At 35.7% G+C, this 16,122-nt stretch overlaps 2 protein-coding genes across 3 annotated transcripts; both read right to left on the bottom strand.

Moving 5' to 3' along the window:
* Positions 1-8,783: 8,783 nt before the first annotated feature.
* Positions 8,784-10,885, bottom strand: LOC137727606 (autophagy-related protein 8C-like). Its single transcript, XM_068466437.1, has 6 exons — positions 10,741-10,885; positions 10,565-10,627; positions 9,821-9,876; positions 9,687-9,739; positions 9,093-9,211; positions 8,784-9,007 (listed from the first exon to the last, which is right to left on the bottom strand). The coding sequence occupies exons 2-6, from the start codon at positions 10,599-10,601 to the stop codon at positions 8,913-8,915; spliced, it is 360 nt and encodes a 119-aa protein (XP_068322538.1). The 5' UTR covers positions 10,602-10,627; positions 10,741-10,885; the 3' UTR covers positions 8,784-8,912.
* Positions 10,886-11,913: 1,028 nt separating this feature from the next.
* On the bottom strand, positions 11,914-15,565 carry LOC137727605 (probable beta-1,3-galactosyltransferase 1). Of its 2 annotated transcripts, none has more exons than XM_068466435.1 (12): positions 15,240-15,565; positions 15,003-15,136; positions 14,523-14,604; positions 14,368-14,423; positions 14,051-14,262; positions 13,880-13,943; positions 13,485-13,557; positions 13,276-13,396; positions 13,067-13,154; positions 12,854-12,979; positions 12,614-12,723; positions 11,914-12,447 (listed from the first exon to the last, which is right to left on the bottom strand). In XM_068466435.1, exons 2-12 carry the CDS (start codon positions 15,119-15,121, stop codon positions 12,290-12,292), a joined length of 1,209 nt encoding a protein of 402 aa, XP_068322536.1. In that variant the 5' UTR covers positions 15,122-15,136; positions 15,240-15,565; the 3' UTR covers positions 11,914-12,289. The 2 variants fall into 2 exon arrangements, with proteins under 2 accessions (XP_068322536.1, XP_068322537.1); XM_068466436.1 differs by having other exon boundaries at positions 11,914-12,444; positions 15,240-15,564.
* Positions 15,566-16,122: the final 557 nt, after the last annotated feature.

The following is a 16,122-nucleotide window of genomic DNA, read 5'->3' as shown; positions in this document are numbered from 1 at the left end:
GGTCGAATGCGGGGCGTGCCAACCCGTCGGCCGAGCCTGGCCGAGGAGTAAAATTTGTTGATGTTGCGTTGAGCGCGTTGCTGACTTCTTTATCTTGCGACTGCGGCCGAGGAAGGAACAAATCTCGGCCTTTAGATTCTCGAGCCTGAAGACAAGGCTGCTAGTTCTACGAAGTTCAATATTAAATTCGGCTCTCTGGGTGCCGAATGTAGTAACCTGGTAACACCTCACTTCGCCGAAAAGGCTAATGAGATGACCTCTGCCAATAAGGATTTGAAAATCCTTCTCGACCGAGACTTGGATAGATAACCAATCGGCCTCGACGCAGTGCTGTTTATCCAAACTGAAGGTGCTTCGAGAACGGCTGATTCTACGGCAACAGTGCTGTTTATCCAAACTGAAGATGTTCGCCGGTTGCCTTCACAGTGCTGTTTATCCAAACTGAAGATGTGTCGGCGGAAAAAAGAAAATAAAAAATCTCAAGGTGTTGAGAGGTTTTGCGCAGGGCATTTATGTGTTGAATTGGAGGTCCCCTGAATGGTGTTCGCCGCCTTGTATTTATAATGGCTGTATATCTACTCGCAACCTGATGATATTTGTAGAATTCAACCGCAACTCAACCTCTTGGAAGAGAGATTGATCCGCATATCATCTATCCTTTGTACGGCTACATGCATAACAACATTTATCCATCATCATTATCACCCACTTTTAAATGGATAATAACAAGCATACGTGGCTGACCAAATCCAATTTGGCATCCTCACCTTTATGAATGCCTAATGCATTAATCTATCTGCCAACCAATGCCACATTGTATTAGGACTCTTGATAAAATACTCTGATGCTGTAATCCACAACACGTCTAAATTTCAAGAACCCCAAATCAAATTGAACTGTACTGCTTACTTTCAAGTTGAAGATATAATCTGCACCTCATCTTTTTCAAGAAAATATAAAGATAATATCATGATTAAAACCACAATATATCCTTCAATTATCTTAACAATTATGTCATCCAACGGTTGAGAGTTATGTTCATTCAACGGTCTAGATTACTCGGGCCTATAGTGTAAAATTGGGTCCAAACAAATATATATATATATATATATATATATATATATATATATGCCTCAATTGAGAGAAAAATATAGTTGATAGAACGGGCTAATGTTTAATATATGTGATTGAATGTGCTAAAGCATTAAAGTGTTCGACAATTTTGTTTTGGAGTCTTTTGGAGCTTTGACCAATTCAAGATAATGATTACCTTGAGCATTTAGAAACATGTTATTATCAGATGATGCATTCCTATATATATTATCAGAGTTGTTAGAGATTGAAGTAAAACGGGAGTCATGTATTATTCTGTTTATTTTTTTCACTAGTATCAGATAAGAGAAATAAACGTAGAGAGAGACAAATGAGGAAAACATGATTATTACTTTCTGCTTTTCATCTTTTTGTACTACTCATATGATACAAGCATACGTCTCTTTTAATGCATGTAAAAGGCTTACACACCAAAACAATAAAAACCAAACTTCTACTATTTAAGCAATATAATTTTGACTTCTATTCTTCCACTTTCCACCCTTAGCCATATGTGGTTGTTTTCTTTGTGTGGGCATTCACACCAATTTCACAACAGAAATCCTTACTTGAGTATTTATAGTCTCAACAACTACTAATGTTAGTGAGAAACAATTCAAGAATTAATTAAAAAAAACAAAAAGGTACAACTTTGTATTACTTGTAGGGCAAGTAACCCCATTATTTTTCTTAAAAAAGGCACAAGGTACAGAGAAATATCATCACAGTAATTTCCAAGCCTATCTTTTCTCTTTATGCAACTGCACCCCTCTCTCTCTCTCCTTCAGTTAAATTTAGGCCAAAACGCATTATTAAACACGCTCCTAACACTAAGCTAAGGAACTGAATGCTTGTTTACTACAAAGTCGTTCACAATATTCATCAGTCAATCCAAGTAATCTATAAAACATGGTTTCAATTTCGATATTTTTTCAGCAATGATTGCATGAAATATTCACCATGAAGCATGAACTCTAATTTTACGTTTTTTTTTTTTTTTTTTTTTTCAAATTATAGATTCAGCTTAAATTTATTGTTCTTATAATTGTGGTGAATTGAATATGCGTGAATAAGAGAAGAAAAAAAATGGGATTTTTCAAACCCTACACGCATGGGAGCCGCAGCCTGAAGCCGCGCTGCCCGAGCCACCAAGTCGTTCCTACTCGAAAACTCTAAGGTCCAAAACAAAGCTGTTTTGCATCACCTTTCTTACGGACCTGAGTTGTCTGCAGTTGACCCGCAACCCAATTGGGCATATACACCAAACCGTCCCACTTGTTTTATTTTTGGTTCGCATGAAATAACTAGCCCATGGGTTAGGCCTTGTTTTTCACTTTTCCTTCTTAGCCCAATAATTGGGTATATAATCTATTAACCCATTTACTTCTCCTTTGTTGCCCAGCAACCACTCTTTTGGGCCTGCAAGCCACGACAACCCCATATTTTGGGTCATCACTCATTTTTTTCACACATAGGTCCGAAGCTATTCCCGTTCACTACATATGTATATTGTGTTTGTTTGCAAGTATCATGAACCTAGAGTTCGTACTTAAACTCGAACTTGAAGTTTTGAAAATAAGTGCCATAGAATTTCATAAAACAATACACCCATAAAAATCCGGAGTTCTTGTAGGTGATTTGTTAGGATTACATGTAGATGATACTTTTAAAAACAACTGTAAAATTTAGTTTGTGCAAATTACTTTATTGTCCATAATTTTATTTTGTGATAGAAGACAAAAGTGTTTTTTCACCCTCTTATAGTTGACAAAAAGAGTTTCATAAATATGTGGTTTAAATTAACTTCTTCCTTACAAATTTGTTATGTGTAAATAAACTAACTTGAAATAGGTCCAATTTTATGGAAAAGATCCTCTGTGGATCCCTTCCACCAAATCCACCCAATCAATCAATCCAGACCCTTGAAATTTGATCCAATGGCTACAAGCAGGGGGGCCTTTTAAAAGTTATAATAACTTTAGCCATTGGACTAAATTTCAAGGGTCTGAATTAGGTGATTGGTGGATTTGGTGGAAGAGATCCGGAAATGATCATTTCCCAATTTTATGGCCTAGCAATTAGATTAGTCCAATTTTTAGTTAGTTTTTTATTTAGGTCCATGAATAGGACTCCATGTGTCAGCACTTTTTGTTGTTAGGTTGATACTTTGCATTGTGATTACTATTTTACTCTACTATAGCTATTCAATGGAAAAAAAATAAAATAGAAAATGATACAATCGGTACTTTTCTAGCGATTCTCAGTGTTTATAATCGCTCCAAAGTTAGCGACTTATTTGAAAATAAGTCGCTATCCTCATACCGATCCATCCCTTTTCAATTTTTTTTCAGTTTTTTATTTTTATTTTTTATTTTGTTAATGTTTCTTTTATTTCTCTTACCATAACAACAAACTATTATATTCATGTTTTTCAAAATATATTTTTTTCGTGCAAAATATATTATAATTCATTTTTAAACACTTGTAATCAATGATTTAAAACCTAAATTTAAAGATATTTTTCTATTTTCTCACTTTAAAAATCAATAAAAAACAGTTTAAGGACCTAATAATCGGTAGGTTCACATCCAAAGGTTTTGCAATATTTTCCTTAACTCCAGCGCAAAATATTTCTTAAAGCTAAAAAATTCAATTTTTTTTTCACAAAAAACTGCGTGCTATAAGCCAAAGTTAGAGTCATTCTATTCGCACCACATATTTCCTAAAATTAATTTATGACATTTCCAAAATTTTGGACACCTATAAATCTCTTGGGGGGCCTCGCTATTAGTTATATTATTTTTCTATTTTTTTTTTCAACTCAGGTACCCTACACATAAACCCGGATTTCAGCTGATCTTTTACAATCTAAACTACCTATCATATAAGTACTTTTACAATCTAAACTACATGTCATATAAGTACTTGTACAAGCTAAACTACCTACCATATTATAATATTAGTCGGCATAAACTTAAATTTCAACTGATCCTTTATAATCTAAATTACCTATTATATAAGTACTTTTACAATCTGAACTACTGCCATATAAGTACTTGTACAAGCTAAACTACCTATCGTATTGTAACTACCTATCATGGTGGAATAAGTAATTTTACATGATTCTAACAATAAGATGTAGTCATCCATCTTGATAATGTTAAAATCCCCCGAAGCTAACACAATCAATGTCAAAAGCCTCTTGAGCGATTACTTACATAAGACAATTAATGTATAATGCTCGCGAATCATGTAATAAATACCAACAAAAATGAAGTTTACTGTTGTAAACAACTCAACGAAAACATGTAAAATTACTTGTAGTTCTCCTAGCTTCATGCGAGTTCAAATTCAAATTTGGATACTAATCTGCAGGAATCGCGAGGAAAATTCAAAACAGGAGTCAGATAGAGTTTTTGATGAAACGATGAGATTTGATGAGTAACTTTTATTTTATTTTAATACAACGATATATTTTACACTAAAAAAGATGAGAGTTTTTTATGAAATGATGAGATTTGATGTGTAACTTAAAGTTCCATGTTAATTCTAGAAAAGTCATGATAAAACATTCAATGGCAGTCGGTGCAATTTTGTTTTCAAATTGTGGACACTTTAATTGCTCTACTTATTAGACCCTACCTATAACTGTGCAATACATTAGACCCATATCAAAACATACGGATCAGGATCCTCTCCTAAGCAAAAGGTGAGGATTCTCCTGACCAAGCTTATCGGGCCGTTGAAATTTTATCCAACGGCTACAAACAGGGGCCCCTCTAAAAGTTATAATAATTGTAGCCGTTGAATAAAATTTCAACGGCCCGATGGGCTTGGTCAGGAGGATCCTCACTAGGGATGAGCAAATACCCATTGGTTATGGGTAACCGCGATTATCCGTCCATTTAAATTTGACGGTTACGGTTATAGGTAACCATTTAGATAAATAAACGGTTATGGGTATTTACCCGTGAAATTTAAATGGGCGGTTATGGGTATTATCCGCGGTTATAAATGGGTACCAATTTAACTGGAAAAAAAAAATTAGTTTCTAACTAGGTTTAGTATCCCGAGATATATTTGGTTATAAAGGGCCATATAATATATATATATATATATATATGCCTCACTTGAGAGAAAAATATAGTTGATATAACGGGCTAATGTTTAATATATGGGATTGAATGTGCTAAAACATTAAAGTGTTCGTCAGTTTTGTTTTGGAGTTTTTTGGAGCTTAGACCAATTCAAGATAATGATTACCTTGAGCATTTAGAAACATGTTATTATCAGATGATGCGTACCTATATATATATATATATATATATATATATATATAGTTTTCAATAAATATTTGACCCCAAAATTAGAAATCAATTAAATGGCTTGGATCGATGAACATATGTTTCTAAATAAAAATCCAAATATTTATCAAATTAGCTTATTAGCTGACTAATGCGTACTTACATACATATATATATATATATATATATATATATATGTATGCAAGAATATTAATTAACCTACAACCATGCATGATTCTTGTAATAGATTGACCGTCAAATAATTGGGAGATATCGCATATATTCATAAATAATATTGCCGTCAATATAAAAATACATGTTAAATGTACTTATAACGGTATTTAATAGTTAGAAAAAAGAAAATTATGACAAATTTCTTTTTAATTTTCAAGTTGTTAAAAAAATAGGTAGACGAGTAAAAAAAAAAAAAAAAAAAAAAGTAAACAAGTACGCGGTTATAGGTAAATGGGTGTGCAGTTATGGGTAAATGGGTATGCGGTTATGGGTATAGAACCGTTTATAAATGGTTATGGGTATGGGTATACCCGTTTATGTAAATACCCAACGGCTAAACGGTTATGCGGGTAAAAACTTAACGATTATGGGTAAATAACCGCGGTTACCCACCCACCATAACATTTGCCCATCTCTACCTAGCATCTAAAATAGTAGGTTTGCAGAGCTTCGACTTTTGCCAAGGCATATACCAAATGTATAGTCGAAGAAGTAACTATTTTATCCCATTCCAATTGTGCCAACAAGGGTTGGCTCAGTTGGTAAGGTCCTTGTCTTGTGTGTCATCTCACTAAAGTTTGAGTCCCGTTACCAACAATCATTGTTGGTGCATGACTTATAAATTCCTACTAAATTCATATCAGTGGCAGCTGGTAGTTAGGTGCCACGCATAAGTCATTCCGGCTCGAAATTATGGGTATGCCTTAACTCTGATGGTGAGAGTAACTGATGTCTTCCTAAACATTATTGTACCCAAAAGACAATCAAAGTATAAGGGAATTGACAACTTGAGAAACTTTCTCTTTCCCTTGTCTATGCCAGTCTTCTCCACAGTTACATGCATTGTAGCTAAAACTAGAGCAAAGTGTTGAATGTGTATTAGTAAAAGAAGTTCCCAATTGTTATAAATAGGCAAAAGTTAGAGAAATAACCTTTGCTAAGAGTAAGGGTGAAGCGGGTGCAAATATTACACTATTTACTTTTTTAATACTACCACAAAATTATTGCAAGTGTGAAAATAAGAGATACTGAAAGTAGTATATTTCTTTCCTTTCTCTTTTTGGTGTTCTTCACTTTGAACAATCGAAGTGCCATATTTATAGAGTCACTTCAAAGGAAACTTACAAAAAGGTTACTATTTAGCATATGAGTTTTTACTATACACATGTGGGCAAACATATCCACTATTTACAATACCAACGAATAATTCCTAGTAATAATTCTAGCTTAGCGCAACCATCGAATAATTCCTAAACTCCGCCATTGGTTATACAGTATCAAATGTTAGTTTGGCGTTTTACCTTGCTTGTTGAACTTAGAGTTGAGAGAGATGCCTTGGTTGTTAAGGAAAAGATGCTCAGTGCCTCTGCACGACCAGAAATCAACGATGATGATTAGGGGTTGCACAACGAAGGGCAAAATGCCAAACGGTGCTTTTGCTTCGCTGGATGGGAACCACTCATGACATGAGTTGGCAAACTACTTTTTCTTTCTATTTTCTTTTTAATCTTAAAGAAAAAAGTAAATACTAAAGTTACATTTCGGTAGTGCATCTACATACCTATTTGTACTTCTCACACATACCTTTTAATTTCTGATTCTACAACTATCTTTCGTCCAGCATGATCATGAACAAAGACAAAGAATTGCGTAGATAAAAGGACGAAACAAACCAATCCACTTGTTCTGATCGGAACGATTGAAGAAAGATAACGGTGGCCCTTTCGTCCACAAGATATTTGTCAGATCAAATGAATTAAAGAAAATTAGTAGACAAAAATTAATAAAGGTGCATAAGAGAAAAAACAGTGTGTAAATAGCATTAACTGTTAAATTTATAAAAAATGAGGTGAAGGTGATAGACAGAGAGAGACAGCCCATCCATCATCCACATGTGGTCTCTGAATATATACAACTAGGTTTTTTATGGTTAACTCCACCATCTTTCTAAATCTACACGCTAGCTAAGCTCTCTCCAGGTACTCTCTCTCTCTCTCTCTCTCATGTTCTTAATTTTGGTACAAAACCTTCTCATGATTTCTCATCTTCCATGCTGAGTTCAGATCCATCTCTCGAATGCGGTTACCGAGTAGTCATGATAAAGTCCATTCGGATATTGCTTCCATTAGTTGCGCGCTAAGATTGTTAAAATCGACGATGAATGTAAAGACTGCTTTCTGAAGAGCCACCTTCGGGAACAACTAAGATTGTTCAGATTGTTAAAATTGTCTAATAGGAAACTTTATGTTTGATTTTCGATGGTTGTTGTTAAATTCACACATCTTCTCAAATTATTTTGCCATGTTTTTATGGAAAACAGGGTGGTGGTTGGAGAATTCAAGAGAAGTGAGTGATGGCTGCCGAAGCACCGGGGTGGGCGGATCAATGGGGTGCCGGAGGCATCGGCGCACCGGAAGATGCAGACAACACCAGGACGGCAGAAAACGACAGCAACAACAAGAAGGCAGAGACCAAGTCTGGCATAGGCAAAGCCAAGGTGGTTGCAATGGCCGGCGCTGAAAAGATCAAAAGCGGCACGTCCAACGGCATCAAATGGATCAAAAATCAGTGCCAGAAGAAAAAACCAACCAAACCAGCAAACTAGAAATGTTCGACGTCCAGAAAATCCAATTGTTTGTTGTCGAAGTGTTGATTTGTGATTATTTTTGCCTATTTGGTGTGTAAGAATGTTGAAATACTTGAAGTATAGTTTATTTGGAATCTTAACGAAACACTTTTGGTACTGTTCATTTTTAACGGTAATGACAGTTTTACCTTCAAAAATCACTTTTAGTACTATTCACTTATATCTTTATTTTGTCATTTTGATTAAAACTAAAATTTTTGAGGACTTTTCGTTAGTTTCTTCTCTTTTAAGCAGATCGTAAAATGAACAAAAAAAGACCGTAATCAAACACCAATCATAAACTATGGATCAAAGGATTAGTAAGGGACGATATAAACAGAGGCGTGCGGAAATTATTCCGCAAACCTTTGATGCATTTGCGTATAGAACCGGAATCTGCACATTCATTTCCAACTAGAACAAAAAATCGACTGCCGTGGTGAAAGACCAGATCTATTTCATGCACAACTCATGAAAACTAAGCTCGATTCTACTAAACGACCGTGAGATGAAACGATAACCGGAAATAATCAAAATAGTTCAGCGATCATTAACATCCTTTGAAATTCCATAAAATGAAATGAAAACTAGTTCAACCACCATGTTTAAGCCAAGAATTTACATTTCATAGGTTCTATTTACAAGCATTCTCGCTCTTAAAAGGAACCAAAGACATTCTCTCCGCTGTATGTCAAGTAAAGAAATCCATCCTCGTCCTTGTTCTCCTCGTAAATTGTAGACATCAGGGCAGCTGTAACACAGGAAAAAATATTACGACCACAACTTTGGAGGAATATATATATATAGAATGCCTAATAGATGAATTTGCAACTGACCATTAGGAGGGAGAGCGTTATTGACAAAGATAAATATAGCCTTTTCTGCACCGAGCTTGATCCTCTTCCTTACAACGTAGACAAATTGCCCAACATTGAGATCAGAAGGGACAAGGTATCTGTGGAGAGAAACATAACAGCAAAACCATGTGAGAACACCTTGATTTTAAAGAAGCTATGAACACAAATGAACTCCGAGTTTGCCGTTGTAATAGGTACATTTTCTATCACATATACAAATCTTATATAATGAGAGTACGAAGTATATTTCGTGGGAACACTTGGTTACTAGGGTAACCAGTTCATGCAAACAATGATGATCAAGACCATTCCTAACCACTCCTAAAACATCAGTGAAGATATGAAATCATTCTTCCATCCAGAGTTCAAATTCTCAATGAGATAGACATGACTAGAACCCCCTCAGTGTAAATAAATCGCATGTGTATGTCAAAATGCACAACTTACACTACAAACTATTTACTATATAGTAAAGAGAATATGTCGGAAGCATAAATAAATATAGCACAATCCTATTACATAGTAGTAACACATATGAACAAGAACTAAAGCAGAAGGGAATTAGCTACTAACTTCTTCTTGTCAATGTCAGGAATGTCACTCCTTGCAGCCTTCTCCACAATCACCTGCATGGAAGCTCAAATTAGAACAGAGCACAACCCTGAAAACACGGGAAGTCAAAGTATTTGATTCAGTAAAACTCTTACTGGAATTCTGTCAGGATACTTCTCCCTGATACGACTAGCTTCTGCTTGCCTCCTTTCTGAAATTAGTAAGTCCAAGACCATCAGCAAAACAGAAGTTAATTCCATAAAGAATTAAGACAGTCTTTTCACCAAGATTATTCTCCCATCGGCCATCACGACAACGATAAACATTCCATGAAACAAAAGTCAACCTTTACCCACGAAAGGTCTATGATTTAATATTCCATCAAACAAACAAATCCGAGAGAAAAACTGAAACTAAAATCTAACAATACAAGATGAAGAAATTGATAATGATCACAATTGCATGGAAAAAAACTCAACCCTTAGCCAGTAAAAGTTCGATAGTCTAGAATCCCACGACTTAATTCTATCAAAAACAAGTTTGACAGAAAAACTCATGTCAAAGAAAGGCCGATGATTTATAATCCCACAACTTAAATCCATTGAACAAACATGTTTGTTATCAGAACAAGTTCGATCGAAAAACTCATACTAAAATTTAAACAATAACAAGCAGAAGCAATCGATAAAAACCCAAGATTTTGTTTTATCAAGCTAATAAAGACCTAAACTTTTATCTGCAAATCATCCTTCAATCCAAAAGGGTCACACATACAATCCATAATTCAGGTTCAAGAACAAGACATCAAAAACTACAATCAACCAATTAAAAGAAACCAACAAAGGCAGGTGGGTATTGCAGATCAAATAACCCAACAAAATTAAAAATTAAAGACATACCCAGAGTATGTTCAAGCTTGAACGAGCTTTTGGCCATGGCGGAACTCTCACTGCGTTTGCTCTCTGCAAATTTAAAACAACAAGACATCACAAAATTGAAAATTCCCTCCTACCCAAAAATCGTACTACAAGATCAGACACAAATATTACAAAAAACGTTGCGGGATTAAACTTACCAGACACGAAAAGGAACCGATTAGGGTCGCTGGGGTTTGGCAGATTGATTGGAGGAAAAGATCAAGAGGGTCAAAATCAATCAGAGACGGGAAGAATTATCGAAGGCGAATATATATTTATATACACACAAACACATAAATTATATAAATTGGAGAGACGAATTGTTAGGGTTCCTTTCCGATTCCAACACGAAATCTATTAACTTGCAAACTTCCTCTTTCTATATCTCTTTTCCGTTCGGCGTGTTGCAAGCAATCTCTCTCTCTCTCTCTCTCTCTCTCTCTCTCTCTCTCTCTTCGTGTCGCGTAACCAAGTTGTTAATACAACGACGTCGTTTCGTTTGTTCTCCTAAATTCACAAATTCCGGAAAAAAGGATGAGGAAATTTCGGTGATGATCCAAATAAATATCTTGTGGCCCAAGCGACTTATTGTGTGGTGCTCGAGCATTGACACACAAATTTAGTATCTATCCTTTTTCTTTTTGGGAATGATATATATGACGTGGACAAATGCACTAAAGCGAGCTTTGGATTTTTACTGAAACGTCATTTATCTTTGAAATATTCGTTGCATTGTAAATTTTTTTAAATTCATGCAAGGTGTTTTATTTGTCGAAAATCAAACATGAATAAAAGAAATCATTTATTGGCCTTGCAAGAGTTTCTATTATTATTGTTTTATGTCTTTACCATATGGGATCCAAAAATACGAGAAACTATACATGAAAACTCCACAATCGCATTTTTCACAAAATAATGAGCTACTCATGCTTTTAATCAATTTTCAATTTTCTACAAAAGCCATCATTAAAGCCTACTTTGTCTGCAAGTTTCTAAAAGATTCATAAAGGGCATTCCAAAGTTGTGAATAATCACACTCATGATAATAACTGAAGCCGAGTTTTAGCGCAATGAAAATGTTGTTTCTTTGTGACTAAAAGGTCAAAGGTTCAAGTTGTGGAAACAACCGCTTTATAAAGTAAGGATAAGGCTACGTATATAAATGTTCCCACCCGACCCTTGCAAAACGAGAAGCCTTGTTGGTTTGAAGTCGTCCATTTTCAATGGTAATAACCGTCGCAAAATAATGAGCCTTGTTGGTTTTGAGGCACCCACTTTCAATGGTAATACTAATAACCGTTTTACTAATACTAAACAGTAATCAATGTGAGTGAAGGCAACAAACAATTATAATATTAATTTGAAAGCAAAACACTGCAAATGCTGCAGACTTTGAAGGTTACTACATATTAAGAATCATAGTTTCTGTGGCATAGAACTTATAAGCTAGCTCCCCACCATCAAAAGAATGGGGTGTTAAAAATTTATCTCATCGTCTCTTTAGTTTTTTCACCTGCCGTCGGGGGTTGATTTCACCAGCAATAACGCAGATGGCACCCCGAACAACATTGTCATTCCCCTAAACTGTAAGCATTGTATATTTTTGGTCTCTACTAGCAACGAGCCGGAAAAAAGAATAAAACAAGTCTGCATGCCTTTTCCAGGCTATCCGCACATCCCTCGCGAGATTGGATGAGCATCAGCCGGTTACTGAGAAAATCTTCCACTCCAAATAGCATTCTTGTCTTCACCACAGCGCTCGTGAACGCCCATCATCCTCTCAACAGACTTGCAAATCCCGCTGCATCGCCAATCAAATGAAGCAGCGCAGGTGTTGCCTGTCATTGCCTTCCACATACAATCTGCTGTACATACTACACCGTCAACTCTATAGAGAATGCACGTAAGCAACATTTTATCTATTTTTTTACTGCTAGATTTCATGTTCTGTAATTACATCTCAAACGAGTACAGGGAAAACAACTCATTCAGGCTAGAACTACTAGAAAGACGAAAGAATTTTCAAATTACCTGGCGGGGTACCACAACATAGTCTTCTATCGTCCACCTGTTCTACGTCTAAACCAATAAACCAAGATCCCAACGAAACATCTTCATTGGCATATTTGTGCAGCACATCCCTTCATCAAGAGAGAAAAAGCAAGAAATAAGAATCAAATTAAAGGGTTAAAGGCATTTTTGAGAAGCAACTCTTTCCAAGCAGAGTTTTATTTAGCTCCGTAAATAAATAGAGACAAGGCGAGAACTTACTGGTTTCTTGATATGTAAGTTGCCAAATCTTTCGAGATAGCATATAACTGCCCTGTGGCATGCCGAAAATACTTGTTTCCTATCTCACCAAATTTCCAAAACTCTGGCTCATGGTATTTCACTCCCCTATTGCACAATAAAAACACCATGAAAACCATGTTCATCAATATCTGAATATACATCCAGCTAAAAATAAACAGAACACGCACTTACTTTCGAGCAAGGACCGGACCCGACTTCATGCAACCAATATAGACTCGGGGTTTCAGACGGTGTCTAGATAAAATCGTTCCAAGCGTTGCTGTGGTAAATGAAAGGCAAATCAACTCAACGAGATGGAAAAGGGGTTAAATCGAAATGCTGAGAAAAGTAATGTTAGCAAAACACCCGAGCAACTTAGGGAAAATGAACAGATGTGTTACCTAAATTTACATGGATGTCATCGTCAACTTTGATATAAAATTCAGCATCCCACAAGGCAACTGCTGTCGAAAAATACGTCTTTGTTTTGGCTGATAATTCCAGGTATCCCTCTACATGGTCCTGCATACATGGTATGAATTAGAAATTGTGTAAACTGGAGTGTTACATCGAATAATACATTTCTGGTTAAAATGGGCACGAAAATCACCAGCCTCAGGAAGTCTCCATGGGCGCGCTCCTCTGCTTCAACCGCTTTATCAAGAATACCACCAGCTGTCGGACTAGTAACAACAGGAAAATTGATAAATATTCATAATTTACCAGTTCATATTCAATAGCCTAGATGTACCGTTAGGAACCAGAACAAAAACAGATATCATGTGCAGGCTTATTCACCACAAGACTTCATTAGGCTAGCCTACCCGTTATACAGGCAGGGTACAGCGATTAACCCTTTAAACCTGTCTCAGTGCCGAAATGACTAGATATGTACATAACCTTTAACCAGATTAGCTACGAATTTAGTTTTGCTTAAACGTTGCGACTCAGGTGGAAGATGCTTTGTAACTCACAATGGGTGAAAGAAGGCATGGTAAACCTCACCTGTGACCTATGACAAACCGTATGATTATGCCCTTCTCTTCTTCCAGCTTCTTTCTATCCTCACCTGGCAAAGATTTATACAACGAGAAACCATTAATTATAGCCAGAACAAGAAAAACTCAAACATCCCATCAACATCGCAACTAAATTAAACCCAAATGTATAATGCACCTTGCGGCATCCAAGTTGCACGTACTGAATCTCTTCTTTTTCGGCTATTAAAAGCTGTATTGATCCCTACAACCATGAAGTACTTTTTCTTTGAAGTTGATTGAACAGTTTTCAAGTTTCCAGACGTAGGATATCCATTATGTACAGATTCATGCGCTGCCCTAACAGCGGCTAACTTCATCTCCAAATTTGAAACCGTTTTATTTATCTCCCTGCATGCATGAATAGAAATAAACTTTGTGTTTTAGTTCTTCGAAACACTGCAACATTTCTTGTAAGATAAATGTAGCTTCAAAAGAAGCATCAGCAGAGCTTACTGAATCACTTGATTAGTAGCTTCCCCTGAATTGTCATGAGTCGTGTGCTTTATAACCTTCAAAGAAATTATCCGAGCTATCAAAAGATGGCAACATTCTCAAGAACTATTTGCTATGCAAATTAAGACTAGAAAACATGTGACGAATACACTTACAAGCTTATGATCACACGCATCAGATTCGGAAAATATCTTTTCAGCTCCAATTCGCGATGGCCTTGATTCAGGAATCCACAACCTGTTGAAAATTTCTTGGATCATTATGACAAGCGTAACTTAAACCACTAATGCCGAGTTTTCTTGTCATGTAACCTTAAACAAATCAAACAATGTAACTGTACAAAACATGAACAAATAGAAAAACACACGCATTCGTCTTTGTCCATCATTCGCATCGATGACGCAAAGCGTTTTAAGCACTTAAATAATCACCCAACGAACATAAACAGGTCATCATTAAGCAGTAACACATAGAATTTTAAATAATTTCCTCAGATTCTTCCACAAAAGCCAACTAGTTATGGGGTTCCAAGCTTTTGGTAAAAAAAAATGCAAAACGTACTCAAAACAAGCACAAGAGTTTAATAAAAATTGCAAATTTACAGCAAACGGTAAAAAACCATCCGAGAAATTTACCTGTTGGTAAATAAAACTCCAGCACAGAAGCTGCAAAAGCAAAGCAAAAGTGCCCAGTTCCTTGACATCACATTCCTCACTGTTACCTCTCCTCCCCATCCTCTGCTCTTCACAGACATTTCCTTCCGGCAATGCTAAAACAAACAAAAAAATTCAGGGAAATTAGAAAATAATCCAAACCCAGAAAAATAAAAGACAAAAGGAGAGCTTTTTGGAAATTTGGAAGGAAAAGGCCACCTGCTTGAGACAGTGTTGGCCACTCTCTCTCTTCTCTCTCTCTCTCTCTCTCTCTTCCTTCTGTAAGAGACAGGAGAGGTGCACCGATAAAGACCCTCTAACTGCCCTCTTTAATATGCCAAATTACTGAAACGTCCCTCTGCCTGAAACGCTCATTCGCCATGGAAGTAACAGTAAACAGCTTCGTGTTGTTTGACCAGAAAAATGGTACGTCAAACCCACGGAATTAGAAAAATGGTAATTTATTTAATAAATTGCATGATCGTTTGTGTAAACATATTTAAATTACATTAAGTATGGTTTGATTATTCATGAACCAGACAAATGTTAGTGTGCAAATTCATGTTGTCGGTTTCAGTTTATGCAGTTTCCAATTTGTCAATCAGTTTCAAGACTGTTTCATGTCATATTAACTTAAGTTAATTATGTGTTTGAGTAACTTAAGTTTATCTAGTAACCATATGTAATGGTAGGCTTCAGATTTTCTGCTCAGCTTCATTTCGTATTCATTTTCTGTTTCTTATTTCCATTTGTTGTTTTTTAAGAGAAGACAAAGCAGTATGATTTAGTAGAATTTTATTCTTTAGCTGCCTTAGCGAACTCTTCACATCTAATACCATCATATTCATTTTCTGCTTGTTTTATTTTGCATTTATTTTCCGTTTCTTATTTCTATTTGTTCATCAAATTGAAATACTGTTTATATATTTAATCAATTTAAAGAGGAGATTAGCTGTTGAATTACGTTCTTTGGTCACTTAATCAAACTCGTTACCTCGAATATCATTGTATGAAAAAAAAAGAAAAAAAAAGGTTCAACTAGCTTCAATAGCACAATGATAGTTCGCTTCATAAGTGAATTATCACAAGTTTGATTTTGGGA

The sequence above is a fragment of the Pyrus communis genome, chromosome 3 (assembly GCF_963583255.1).
Source record: "Pyrus communis chromosome 3, drPyrComm1.1, whole genome shotgun sequence".
Lineage (NCBI taxonomy): Eukaryota > Viridiplantae > Streptophyta > Magnoliopsida > Rosales > Rosaceae > Pyrus > Pyrus communis.
This window is presented reverse-complemented; position numbering and strand designations above follow the sequence as displayed.

Excerpts from the sequence above, each read along its gene's own strand:
- LOC137727606 (XM_068466437.1), bottom strand. The coding sequence starts at position 10,601 with ATGGCCAAAAGCTCGTTCAAGCTTGAACATACTCTGG. Across the intron at positions 9,212-9,686 it reads CCTGACATTGACAAGAAGAA|ATACCTTGTCCCTTCTGATC; the intron begins GTTAGTAGCTAA and ends TTCTCTCCACAG. Across the intron at positions 9,008-9,092 it reads TAACGCTCTCCCTCCTAATG|CTGCCCTGATGTCTACAATT; the intron begins GTCAGTTGCAAA and ends CCTGTGTTACAG.
- LOC137727605 (XM_068466435.1), bottom strand. The coding sequence starts at position 15,121 with ATGTCTGTGAAGAGCAGAGGATGGGGAGGAGAGGTAACAGTGAGGAAT. Across the intron at positions 12,980-13,066 it reads GGTCCGGTCCTTGCTCGAAA|GGGAGTGAAATACCATGAGC; the intron begins GTAAGTGCGTGT and ends ATTGTGCAATAG. Across the intron at positions 12,448-12,613 it reads ATGTTGTGGTACCCCGCCAG|CAGATTGTATGTGGAAGGCA; the intron begins GTAATTTGAAAA and ends TAGTATGTACAG.